This window comes from Drosophila guanche, unplaced genomic scaffold, assembly GCF_900245975.1.
Source record: "Drosophila guanche unplaced genomic scaffold, DGUA_6, whole genome shotgun sequence".
Taxonomy (NCBI): Eukaryota; Metazoa; Arthropoda; class Insecta; order Diptera; family Drosophilidae; genus Drosophila; species Drosophila guanche.
Genome location: NW_022995753.1, coordinates 3427823 through 3440846, shown reverse-complemented (window position 1 = coordinate 3440846; position 13024 = coordinate 3427823). Strand labels below are relative to the sequence as shown.

The 13024-nt window shown below is 45.2% G+C and overlaps 6 protein-coding genes across 6 annotated transcripts in view; 2 read left to right on the top strand and 4 right to left on the bottom strand.

Moving 5' to 3' along the window:
- The first annotated feature begins 1171 nt into the window (after positions 1-1171).
- Positions 1172-2356, top strand: LOC117588699 (inactive selenide, water dikinase-like protein). The gene has a single exon (XM_034280148.1). It carries the CDS (start codon positions 1172-1174, stop codon positions 2354-2356), a length of 1185 nt encoding a protein of 394 aa, XP_034136039.1.
- Positions 2357-2418: 62 nt separating this feature from the next.
- On the bottom strand, positions 2419-5422 carry LOC117588755 (moesin/ezrin/radixin homolog 2). The gene is made up of 7 exons (XM_034280234.1): positions 5194-5422; positions 4870-5102; positions 4256-4811; positions 4084-4186; positions 3817-4026; positions 3529-3765; positions 2419-3468 (listed from the first exon to the last, which is right to left on the bottom strand). Exons 3-7 carry the CDS (start codon positions 4807-4809, stop codon positions 2662-2664), a joined length of 1911 nt encoding a protein of 636 aa, XP_034136125.1. The 5' UTR covers positions 4810-4811; positions 4870-5102; positions 5194-5422; the 3' UTR covers positions 2419-2661.
- Positions 5423-5978: 556 nt separating this feature from the next.
- Positions 5979-7289, bottom strand: LOC117588765. The gene is made up of 2 exons (XM_034280247.1): positions 7142-7289; positions 5979-6948 (listed from the first exon to the last, which is right to left on the bottom strand). Exons 1-2 carry the CDS (start codon positions 7162-7164, stop codon positions 6576-6578), a joined length of 396 nt encoding a protein of 131 aa, XP_034136138.1. The 5' UTR covers positions 7165-7289; the 3' UTR covers positions 5979-6575.
- A 426-nt stretch (positions 7290-7715) lies between these two features.
- Positions 7716-10455, top strand: LOC117588764 (cdc42 homolog). Its single transcript, XM_034280246.1, has 3 exons — positions 7716-7854; positions 9202-9503; positions 9569-10455. Exons 2-3 carry the CDS (start codon positions 9216-9218, stop codon positions 9854-9856), a joined length of 576 nt encoding a protein of 191 aa, XP_034136137.1. The 5' UTR covers positions 7716-7854; positions 9202-9215; the 3' UTR covers positions 9857-10455.
- Positions 10456-11143: 688 nt separating this feature from the next.
- Positions 11144-12643, bottom strand: LOC117588761 (probable tRNA N6-adenosine threonylcarbamoyltransferase, mitochondrial). Its single transcript, XM_034280242.1, has 2 exons — positions 12420-12643; positions 11144-12357 (listed from the first exon to the last, which is right to left on the bottom strand). Exons 1-2 carry the CDS (start codon positions 12611-12613, stop codon positions 11286-11288), a joined length of 1266 nt encoding a protein of 421 aa, XP_034136133.1. The 5' UTR covers positions 12614-12643; the 3' UTR covers positions 11144-11285.
- A 149-nt stretch (positions 12644-12792) lies between these two features.
- Positions 12793-13024, bottom strand: part of LOC117588760 (Golgi resident protein GCP60) — a 2982-nt gene continuing 2750 nt past the window's right edge. The window contains exon 5 of the mRNA XM_034280241.1: positions 12793-13024. The gene's annotated coding sequence lies outside the window, so the exon portion shown is untranslated.

Genomic DNA, 13024 nt, shown 5'->3' with positions numbered 1-13024 from the left:
CGGGGGTGCTACCAACTCTGTCGTACCATAAGCTAATGGAGAAAACTCAGCGACAGGTTCTCCTCTGCATCAGCAAATGCACTCGAAACTCTACTCGGAATAGACCCGCTGGACATCCACGCAAGGCTGATCGCAGGAATCTCAGCGCCTAATTGCATCGCGAAGCCTGACGACACAGCGCTACGGGCATAGTTCGATTGGCAGGTACATGGTCAGCCTTACCGATTTGATGACCCCCCAAACACAGACGGCTCCAAGCAGGCATATATTGTTCAAATTCTGAAATAAGGCTGTGATATGTATAAGCTACCGCACCGATTCAGTATATTTCAGGCGGAAGTTTTCGCTATTAAGAAATCAGCAGGGGCCGCTCAGCACATAGCAGGACCACACGATGCGGTCAACATATTCGTGGACAGCCAAGCGGCGATAAGATCCTTGCAATCGTCCTCTGTCAATTTCAGAGAAGATACGAACACCTGCAAAACCGCGAAAACCATGTGCAAAGAACGCAATGGTAAACTCAGCCACTTCCTACTGCGCCTACCGAGGAAGGACTGCAGATTACTGGTGGAAATCCTCACAGGCCACTGTCTGGCTGCGGCGCATGCAGCCAAACTAGGCATCACCAGCCGAGACAACTGCAGGAAATGCGTTGAGCGCGGGTTCATGGAAAGCCTGGAGCATCTCATCTGCATCTGTCCGGTCTTTGCACGAGCAGGAGGTAGATAACTAGGCGCCTGCTGGGTGCTGGCATCACTTGAAGATGCTTCCAAGAGGACGTCAGGGGAACTACTTGCATTTGCCAAGAACAACTCGATTCTCGAGGAACTAAGGGCCATACTGGCCTATGAGTGGCCCCACTGAAGGCCGTCCGGGTTAAGCAATCAGCAATCAGTTGGCAGCCACGTGGCGGCGATCCCAAGCAGCAGATTACTGTGATCAACAATAAATTTCAGGAGTTGACTGATGTAACAGCCTAAAAAATACTTACAATTTGCCAGGGTTGCCAGCAGCAATTCGATTCGAATAACATTAACACTACGAAGGGACTGCCAGGTTAAAAAAAAAAGTTGAAAATGGCGCCTTGACAGCCTACAAAAACGAATTCGCTAAGCTGCATACATTTATACACATAAATCTTGACGCGCACGAAATATTGATACCGAAGATGTCTGGTAAACTGCGCGTTTCGCTTACCTCAAAATTGTTGAAATACGCACGTGTCGATGTGCCTTTTTGCGCCGAGGATTTCGGCTTGGACCACGCATTCGATCTTATCAGCTACGCGGATCCGCAGTCCTTCTACCACGTGCTTGATGAGCCGTCTAGTCAATTCAAGCTACCACAGGCGGACACCGATGATTCGGCGGAGGAAAATCAGTTGCAGATGTGCAGGAGCGTGGAAGTCTACGCGGACGATGGCTGTGGTACAACTATCACGGCGCTTGCAGCAGGACAACTTCAGGTGCAGGTTGTCGGCAGGTTCTGTCCAGTGGTGAACGAGCCGTACATGATGGGCAGGATCGCCTGCGTCTCGCTGCTAAGCAGCCTGTACACCATGGGTGTCTCTGGACAATCGGTGCTCATGCAACTCACGATCAGCAGAAAGCTCACCGAATTGCAGCGCGATGTATTTTTGCCCCTAATGGTGCGTGGCTTCGAGGACTGCTGCAAGGAGGCTGACGTCAAGATATCTGGCCAACAGGTCGAGAGGTCACGCTGGCTGAGCATTGGCGGCGTTGCCTTAGGATTTTATGACACATCAAAAAAGTTCATTGTGCAGGAGCACGCCGTCCCTGGGGATGTTCTCGTACTGACCAAGCCTTTGGGCACCCATGAGGCAGTCAGTGCCTTCGGAAGACTTCAGGAACCCAAAACTAGGGCCAAAATATTGAGGCACATCTCCGAACAAGCTGTGGGCGAGGCCTACAGACAGGCGATCAAGTCGATGGGCCTACTGAACCGCGTGAACAGCTTCCTAATGAACATCTACAATGCCCACGCGGCCACCGCCATTGGCGAATATGGCTTCATGCAGCATGCCGAGGCCCTAGCGCGACGTCAGCAGGAGAACGTCTCCTTCTGCATAACAAATATCCCAGTTATCGCCGGAATGCAGCTCATATCCAAGAGACTGGTAAAAGGTCTCTCGCCCGAGATATCGGGCGGCCTGCTCATCTGCATGCCCCTGGAGCAGGCGCTCCCATTCATTGATCAGTTCAAGGAGGCGGTAGGCTACCAGCCATGGATCGTGGGCTCTGTTAAGTCGGGCAGAAAGACCGTCTACATTTCCAAAGATGCTCGCATCATTTCACAGTTTCCAGACAATTGCATCATTGAGCTCGATGAATAAATAAAAAAATATATACACAGTAAAATATTAATCCAAAACGCTGGTGTTTTCGTTTATGTACTTTTGGGGCCCAGCCCACGTGTTCTTGTGGCCTAGGTCTTGGGTCCTTGGTTGTGTTTTTATTTATTTATAACAGCAGCGGCTTGAGTATACAGTTGAACAATTTAGGAGTTCGAAATTATATCTAAATACAACACAAAACAACACTCAATCAAACAAGCTATCAATCAACACAAATTAAAAGCTTTTTGCAGCAATTTGGAAGCCCTTAATGTTAGAGAGAATTGTCTTGGACCGGTAAGAGGTCAGAGCTCCTCGAAGAAGGCCACACGCGCCTTGGTTGAGCCGGACTTGAGCTTCTTGAGCGTTGAGTATTTATTTTCACCGGCCTTTATCTGGGCCTCACTGAGTATATCGAGGTTGCTCTGGTTCTCTTCGATCTTGTGCGGCGCTATCTCGGAGCGCAGGGTCTGCAGCTGGTTCTGCACCTGCTTCTTGGACTTGCGCAGATACTCCAAGTGATTGCGCTCCATTTCGTTGGTTATCTGCTCCATCTCGTTGTCGGTGAGTATGAACTCCTTTGGCTCGAAATCGTCGGAGATGCCACTGGAGTTGTCCCCCTGCACCAGATAGTGTGATGCGGATGTGGTTAGCTCGGCACCGCCGGCCGTTTCCATATCATTGGTGGAGCTGCTCGTGGTCAGCGAGGGCGTACTGATTGCTGCTAGACTGGAGGATGTGTTGACCGCATTCGATACTGTGGAGGCGGTCAGCAGGCTGTCCGTTGAGGATTTGCGTCCACTGTTGAGGAAATGCAGCAGACGGGCGGTGGCCTCGCGCTCAGCCATCTTTGCACAGATGAGCTCCTTCTTGAGCTTCTCCGTCTCTGCCTCCCGCTTATCATTCTCCACCGTCAGCTGATGCACAAAGAAATCAGCGTCGCGTATCTTCTTCTCCAGGTCATGCTTCTCCCGCTCGATCTTCATCTGGCGCTCGCGCAGTCGATCCATTTCGGTCTTGAAGTGATTTGCCTTGCATTCAGTCAGCTGCATCTGCTCCTCGTTGACGCGACTCTTCTCAAAGTACAGCTCCTTTGTCTCCTCGGAACGGCGCTGGCAAAAACAATAAATTTATAGGACTGTGTGCTTTAAGAATGTTTCTTTTTCACTTACCAACGCATCGCTCGCCATGCGCATCTCATTCTGCAGATGCTCAAAGCTCTTCTCCAGCTCGTAGCGATCCTGTTCGGCCTTCTCGCGCAACTTCTTCTCCCTGATGAACTTCTTGCGCTCGATCTGTCTGCGTTGCTTCTCCTCCTTGGCCTGGGCCTTCATTTGCTGTATCTCCATGGTGTCTGGCTTGCGGCGACGCATATACAAATCATGATTGCCCTTGCACAGATCGAGTATCTGGTAGAAAGCATTAGCACTGTCGTCAGGGAAAAGTATCCATTAATTTACCATTTTGTTAATGTGCAGATCCACCGAATAAAATATAAAATTTGACACCTTGGCGTCCACCAGGCGAATGGTGAACTTTTTATCATCAAAGCTGACGTGTCGTATCTCATTCCATTGGAACGTTGTCTTTGGAGTTAGCTTGTCCCGCTCATCGTAGATGTTCAGTCCCACGGCCGTGACTCCTAGCCACAATTTGGTTTTGTTCTTATTCTGTGAAGTGAATTTATATGAAAAGTTAAACCCTTTTGTGCGTGGAGGAGAACTCACTGTAATAGGAAAATAGTTGACACCGTACATGTCCAGATCTTGGGCAATTTTCAGATACTCCATTTCGACCTCATCGCGCGTCATTGGCTCGTGATCCATGTACCTGTAAATGCAAAAAAAGAAAAGAAATTGATTAGCTTCCTGATTCTGCGTGTGCCTTGTGCATACTGACCAAGTTTTGATGCGCTCCTCCCACATTTCGGGCGTCATTTGGTACTGATCAGTCACACCCTTGGGCAGCAGTTCGCCACCGGCCAGCATGCCGTCCTTGTAGGTTTCGTAGTCGTACGGACCATACTGAACGTGGACCGCGTAGGAGGCCAGCAGGACAGAGGCCTCTGGCCGGCAATAGATGTCCATCGAGAGGATGCTCTGCTTGACTTGCAGGAAGAAGAGATGCTGTGTGATCTCCTGGATCAGTTCCTCGCTGACATTCTCCGGAAAGAATTTCGCATAGAAACTGAAAACGTAAATGTTGTTGTTGGCATGCAGCTCCACCCGCTGATCCTTGACCTTCTTGTCCATCTTAAGCCAGGAGACATTGTTGCGCGTGTCCACATACTGTAGGCCAAAGTACCACGACTCCCGCAGTCCGATGGTGCGGCAGACAAGATCGAATAGGTCTTGGCCAGAGGCACGCGGCTCCAGCTTGAACTCCAGCTCAGAGTCAAATGTGCTCACCCGCACAGGCAAGGAACGATTCTTCTTGGACCCGAACGGGCTCATTGCTTCAATGCCGATTATGTGATGATGATTATTATTATTATGATGTGTGTATGTATATACTCAAGAGTGTGTATGTATAGATGTGGCTGGGCTGTGTATCGATCGCTGTTTTGTGTGTCTCGGACTCGACTCGTATGGAGAACTTGTTGCGTTCTATTTCCGTCGTTGTTAGTGATTCGCCTCCTGGTTGCTGGTGTTGGCGATGCTACTCCTACGATCCTTTGTGGCACACCCTTCCACACATTTCCACACGGTCATGTTGCACGCAATTGGGTTGCATTTGCTGCTTTTGACTACAAACAAAAACAGAAAACAATTTCGTATTTCGTACACACTCAGCTGCTCACTTGCCTTGGAGGAGAGTGGACAAGCACACTCACTCACCAATAAATTAGTCGTAAATACTACTAATTGTATCTACTGAATAGTACAAGATCACACACAGATCGGGAGTCAAATTAGTCAAGTTAAATAACAAAAACAGAGAGCCTGCACTTTTCCTGATATATACTTGTGGGGTCTGATCAACGAAAAAATCTTGAAAAGCTCGTATTTTTATTCGCCCAATTCGCAAATCAACAACAATTCGCCCAATGTCCGACACACACACAGCTGTTTTAAATATTTACAGTAGTAAGCATTCTCCACTTTACAGAGCAGAGTTGCTTCTTGAAAAAAAGGTTTTTGTACATACAAGGGAACTACACATTTTCTACATATTAACTACATATGCTATTAGAAGCTCACTTTTTAGTCACCTGCGCTGGCAGTATTTTTTCGTAAAATAAAACTGTATGGGTTTTAGTATCAAGGAAAAAGCTAGAAATGAAATAATGATTTAGCTACATATATCATATTTTATATTTTATATTATATACATATTTTTAAATAGTTTAATTTGGTGCTGCTGCAGTTATCATGAAGCAGCGCTTCAAAGTTTTCAATATTTTCTACGCCATTTGGCTGTGAAAAATGCCAGAATTATCTTAAAACATAATAATTCGCAACACTGATGGCACATGCGAAACGAGTGTGACCAGATGTTTTGACTGTATATTTTTATTAGGGAAATACACACAATTTCACATAATCTTGTATTTGTATTAAATGTTTATAAATATAACACGATTTATTTGATTGCTTGATATATATTTAAATCCTATAAACGCTACGGTACGAGACGAACTATTTAATGTCAGTGCTGCAAAATGTTGGACGTCGCAAAACTTTTGCATGACACTGTCAAAGCGCCAAAATTTCAAAACTTTTCGACTTAATCAAATCTTAGTATATGTACTTGGTTACATCCTAATGAACTATCATACAAAATGTTCTTAGACTAAATGTGAACGAATGGAAAATTTAGATGTCTATCTTGTGTTAATGAAGCTCTTCTTGCCATTTTAGCTGACATATGTAGTGTTATATAAGCAATTGGGTCCCTAGGTCACTCCACACACAGAACAACATTAGTTTTAATAACTACCATAACAGTACGCATATAAAACGACACAAGTGCGGACTTGGCCATGTTATCTGAGCTTCGATTGGCACTCTTTTGTCTTGTATGAGATTAATTGATTCATTGATTGACTGACTGGTTGGTGTGTAAGAGAGGGTGTGCGTGTGTGAGCTTGCGTGCCATGGCAAGTGCAATATTCCCTGCATAGCGTACTTGAAAGCCGTTGTGTATCGGTTTGTTTAAAGTCTCAGAAAATATGCCAAAAGTCCATTCTAACCATTCTACCTATACATATGTACTTAGTCTACTGAGTGTTCCGCTTGACACGCTCGACATGCAAGTCATACAGCATTTTGTTCTTATCATAGTAATAGGGATTTTGGTCGCTACTTAGCTCAGGATTGTATCCATATCTGTCTCCATTTAGGATATCAATCGCATTGGCAGCATTAGGCACAGCCGCTCCAGCTCTAGCTGTTGGTGTGGTGGTGGCTGCGGCTGCAGATCCACCAGTGATCACAGGCACTGTATTGTAATTGTTGTAGTCATTTACTTGAGTCGGAATGCTGCAGCTGCTGCTGCTGCTGCTGTTCCCATCGTCGTAGTTTAAATGAAGATTGTTGATTCGCTTGGAGAGGGGCGCTGACTCGCATGGATCTTCTTCACGACTGCGTTTTCTAGGGCGGAAGGAACAGATGTTCAAATCAGATATGGGTATATTTATTTTTGTGCTTTCAGGCTCATACGAAACCAAACTGCGCACTCATTGGGTCGCAACCGTCTACTTAAGACTCGCTTAGACCGTGGATACCAGTCGCATTTGACTATCCACAGGATTAACTTGCACTTGCACTTGGCCAACACACCTACCTTGTCTTTAGAAAATCAGCCATTCCTTTCTATAGCCAGCAAATTAAGCTGGTCCCCCTATTGTTCTTTTCACGGGGCTGTTCTGGCAGTGTGGCCGCTTGTGCTTAAAATCAGTGCTGCATTGTTCCCGAAATGAAACGGTGAGATATTTAAAATAAATTCGCGAATCTAAAGTTTCTGTAGAAATTATACCTCAGCTATACTGTAAATTACTGAATTTGCATGAAAATAATCTGTTTTCATTAGAACACTCTGTCGTTTGATAAAAAAAACAGTACTCATTGTCTCATTTCGCGGTAACGATTTAATTAAAAAAAAACAGAATACTAGATCAAGTAAAATATACCAAATGTGCCGGGTCAGGTAGGAATATTCCAACATAGTTCTTTTGTTTTTTTGGCTGACTTTTTCAGTTTCATCCTTATTTTGTACACAATCTAACAAAAATAGGTCATGAAAACTAGCCAATCTTGTGGGAAATTAAATATTGAATCGAAAAGCAAAATCGAGAAAAATGATTTAAGATTTACGGTATATATACTGTATATAATTAAAATGAGAAGGTATATTTTGGTAGCGAGAGTCGTGCGGTATACTTTATCGATGAGTCCGCGGTCACACTGACTGTTTTCCGTACAAATTGAGCCCAACCCACTCCAAAAAAAGAAAAAGAAATAAAACGGAAGTACTAGCAGCCAGAATTACAATAAATTGTAAGTAAAGTCTGTGTGCCAAAGCAATTAACTATGCCCGGTAGCCAGGCTTCAAAACCCACAAAATTCCGATTAAAAAGAAAGGAGAAAATTCAGAAGTGAAAAGTGAACGAACACGAAACGTTATCGATGACTGCTTCTTGGCTGCTTCTATGGGCGTGCTTGCATGTGTGTGCTGTGTGTGTCGAGTAGAGTGTGTGTGTGTGTGAATGAGATGGTGTGTCTCAGTGACAAATGATTGGTTCCACATTTCATTCTATTCCCGTTTTTTTTCTGTGGATGCGTCAATGCGTTTTCAATTGGTTAATAGTGTGCTGGGCTTTCTATTAATTGTATATGGGAGCCAGTGCATGTTTATGTGTTTTTGGCAAAAAAAAAACAAGTTTACATGACGGGCAGCACACATGTGCAGATTTGCCTGTGTCTGTGTCCAAATAAATTAGCATAGTGCCCGCTCTTGTAACTGCAGTTGCAGGCGCTGCCGAAGTGGCTGCTGTTGGCGTACATATGTATTAAAAAAGCTGCATTTAAAAGCATTCATACACGCAACAACGCACACACATAGACAAACACCGAAGTTATGCGACTCTGCGCTATACGGGAGTTCGAGTGTGTGTGTGTTGGGTTTCACATTAGAATTTTGCTGCTGTCTGGGCTTATCTACATTGTATTTCGCTTTTCTGCTTTCTGCTCGTTTTGTTTGAGTCATCGGTGCTGGCGGGGCAGATACAATTCCTTCGCGCCCCGATAAGGCAGTAAGAGTCGCCGTTGACGCAGTAAACAGTTTTACCAGCGACTTGCGACTGGTGACGACTCTGATCCCACTATCCATTGAACGAGGGGCATAGTAAGCAGTAACATTAGCCCACCACACTCGCCTTGGTTCGGAGTCGCGTAAGTTGTTGCAGACAAGGACCGCATCCACGCCCTCACACACCCATGCCCTACGCTGCGCTAGCCCTAGCCGCTTTGGGGGAACAGGAGCGGAGTCTTTAACTTTTCCACTGGATCTTCGTTTCCGCTTTAAACGATTCCGAAGCTTGAGCCCTCTCCCCTGGCTGCTCAGAGTCTGCCCCGAATGGGCTCCCGTTCCGTCCCTGCATTGTGTGTGAAAGTAATTAAGACGAAGCACCCACCATACACACATCAGTAGCTGAGGCGTGAGTGTCGTTGTGTGGTGGTGTCTTTGTGTTCCAATAATTGAGCTGGCAATAGGGAAGGTGGTGAGCTGCAGCGGTTGAGCAAATTGTCACAGGTTTATTCGATATGAAAAACACTCGATTGTCCCCTCTCTCTTCCTACCGTTTTTTTAATCGCTTGCAATCATTTCTTTTGTTTTTGTTTCAGGAGTTTTCCACAAAATGCAAACCATCAAGTGTGTGGTCGTTGGCGACGGAGCTGTAGGTAAGACCTGCCTGCTCATCTCCTACACAACCAACAAATTTCCATCGGAATATGTGCCAACTGTCTTTGACAATTATGCGGTGACGGTTATGATTGGCGGCGAGCCCTACACACTGGGATTGTTCGATACGGCAGGCCAGGAGGATTATGATAGGCTCCGGCCATTGTCCTATCCACAGACAGATGTCTTTCTCGTATGCTTCTCGGTGGTCAGTCCCAGTTCATTTGAGAATGTTAAGGAGAAGGTAAGTTCGAACCACAATGGAATGCAATGACCTGCAGCACTCGTACTAACTGATAACCTCTGTAGTGGGTTCCTGAGATTACGCACCATTGCCAGAAGACGCCATTCCTGCTGGTGGGCACACAGATCGATTTGCGCGACGAGACCAGCACACTGGAGAAGCTGGCTAAGAACAAGCAGAAGCCCATAACAATGGAGCAGGGCGAGAAGCTGGCCAAAGAGCTGAAGGCCGTCAAATATGTCGAGTGTTCGGCTCTAACACAAAAGGGTCTGAAAAATGTCTTCGATGAGGCCATACTGGCCGCCCTGGAGCCACCAGAACCAACCAAGAAAAGGAAGTGCAAATTCTTATAATTCTTTTTTTTCCTCTCTCTCTCTCTCTCTCTCTCTTTCGCTCTTTCGTCCCATATATGTATGTCTTTGCTTTCGTTATTTATCCACATCACAGGGGATACCCTGCTCTACGTCCCTTCTTAAAGACAACTCCTTCCGAAGAAATTGTTTAAAGTTTTTATTTTAGAATTTCTACGAATTCTATTCTCTAGTACTTCGGATGGTTTCATTCATTCGCATTTTCGATTATTTTATTGGGTTGTTGGCTTAGTTTTAACAAACGGAAAGCTGCTGTTTTTATTTTATTATTTTGAAACTCCAGTCTGAAGAAAGATACTAATCTATTTTAACTATGGATAAAAGCTTCCGCGCCAGCCCCAGCAATGGAATCAAATATTAAATCAAAAATTGAATTCACCCGACCAGGGCAAGAGCCAGAAGTCTAGGCGGGTCGGGCACCACTCCTCATGCTCCATTTCTGCACCCACTAAAGTGCTTTTATTTCTCTAATTAAGTAAAGAAAGCAAAGATGATAAAACACAATAACAGTATAGCGAAACAAATTATTTATATATAACTTTATATATATACAACAACAAATCGTAAGTGAAAAAACGAAACAAAAAAAAAACCACACAAAACAAAATCCGAATGGAAAATACAAATAAAGTGAAATCAATCCAGAATAAAAAGAGTAAGGAGAGTAATTAAATGCAATTAACTTTTTGGCTATGCAAAAGCAATTTTCGAATCGAATCGAGTCAGTCCTAAGCTAAACAACAACAAAAATGCAGCTTAAAATATAAAAATAAAGTCAAATATGTTGATTAAAATGCAACAAGACGAAATACGATGACAAATGCGATGCGTATTGTGTACAACTAAGGTATATGAGTATTGAAATATATGATAAAAAGAAAGCAAAACACACACACATATAAATATATTTATATGTGGAGGAAACGAACACTGAGAACAGGGACAGCGACAGCAGAGAGACCAGACAGACCAGACGTACGACAGACAGTACAGTCATGCGGAACGTAACGTAACGGCACGGAACGGAAGGAGACACAACTGAAGTCTACAATCTATAAAAATATATATATATATACATATAGATATATTTAATAATATGTATAATCCATAAAGTATAACAATAAAAAAAAACAACAACAAACCAACCACAACAAAAGCTAGAGAGAATATTTGTATTGTTGTTCCAGCAGCAGCAGTAGCAGCAGCAGCCACAAACAAAAACAAAAACAGAACGAAAAATAAGAACTATAATGCATTTTTTAATATTTTTATATGTATACATTTTCAATTTTGACACAGTGTTTTTTTTCCTAGACCTTAGAGATGTAACATTATTGATTTCAGATAATAATCTTATAAATAAAACAAACGAAAAATTAAAAAAAAAAAACAAACAAACGAACATTTTTCTCTATGCATCGCTGGCTGTGCCTCTGAGGTGATCGAGTGGCCTTATCCACTTGCATTTGATGGCCAATCGGGTGACATCCTCTACGGAGGAGTCTCTGAACCCGGCCGCGCCCTGTATGTCAATGTTTTGGTAGTCAAATCGCATATTCTCTGCACTATTCGCCATTAGCTGTTCGATGCCGTGCCAGGCAATCATCACACCATTGTCAGAGCAGTAGCGCTTGAAGGGGCGATAGCTGCGGCAGTTGTACTGCCCGGCCAGATGCTCGATATTCCTATAGATCACATCGTTGTTGGCCACACCGCCGGAAACCACCAGAGTGGGCGAGGCGTCGCCAAATAGTCCGTTTGCCGGCTGCAGGCAGTACTCGAGTGCTCGCTGTGTGCGGTGCATGAGGTGGCGAGTGACGGCCTGCAGCAGGCCGGCACAGAAGTCACTGTAGTTGCTGATGATGCCGTCCGGTGGGGTATGCTCCAGCCTCTCCCTTGCCCGGATGGCACGGAATGAGTTGTTCTTAATACCCGCAAAGCTAAAGTTACAATTGCGCTGCTGGGCCAGCGGCAGGGGGAAGTCGTAGGCGTCTGGAAAGAGAGCCGATTGTGCGGCATGCTCTATGGCCTGACCACCATTCCAGGCTCTATACTGTGGCAGTACATACAAGCGCAGTCGTCGGGCAATCTTGTCGAAAGCCTCTCCGGGAGCATCGTCGAGCGTCTGGCCGAGCAGGGTTAGCTTACCGGGGCCGTGTACCATCGCCAGCTGGCAGTGGCCACCGCTTATAAGCAGGCAGAGAAATGGAAAGCTGATGGCCGATATGTGCTCCATGCGTGCCTGCAGTGCATGCGCCTCCATGTGATGTACCGGAAGCAATGGCTTTTGCAGCTTTCGGGCCAGGTGACGGGCAAACCGCAGCCCGACCAGAAGACTCAACGGCAGGCCGGGCCGGTTGGTCACAGCAATGGCCGTCAGCTGCTCCGGCCTGATGTCCGCCTCGACTAGACAACGTTTGTAGGCATCCTCAATGCGCGCCCGATGCAGGTCTTGAGCTCGTGGGGGAATTATGCCGCCATAGCTATAGAAAATAGGTGGGGGAATAAGTGAAGTGCAGTGTTTATGCCATGCCATGTCACTTACCGCGTGTGGAACTCCTGCTGGGAGTACAAAACATTTGAGTGCACCCGGCCGTCGGTGTCCACAATGGCAATGCCCGTGTCATCGCAGGAAGTTTCGATGCCCAGGACATAGCTGATGCGGCGCCTGTGGGTCAGCAGTCTTAACTGATTGGCGAATCTGAATCTGATCGTGGCGCTGGACAAATGATAAGCCATAACATAACGTAACGAAGGCGAAAAGCCGATAGATCATTTAATCGGGCATGCTGATAAGTGATAGTTTTACCGCCACATCTGGCAGCGCTGCGAATGGCAGTCTGGCAACCAATAGTCGGTAGTTACAGTTACATCTATCGGATTTATTATGTCTTGTTTTATTATTAAAAACTAAATAATAAATTATATTTGATTTTAATGTATCCATCTCCAGGTCCGCGTCTGGGAATTCATTTGTATTTTTGTTTTGTTTTGATTTTTTGGAGATGGATTAACGTATACCCACGCACAGATATACACACACATAATACATACACCAACACCCACACAGAATGTGCACAGAGCCATGCAATGGCGGCTTGCACAGTGAATATTTAGATTTAGATTAATTGATTCCGCTTAACTGGGGGG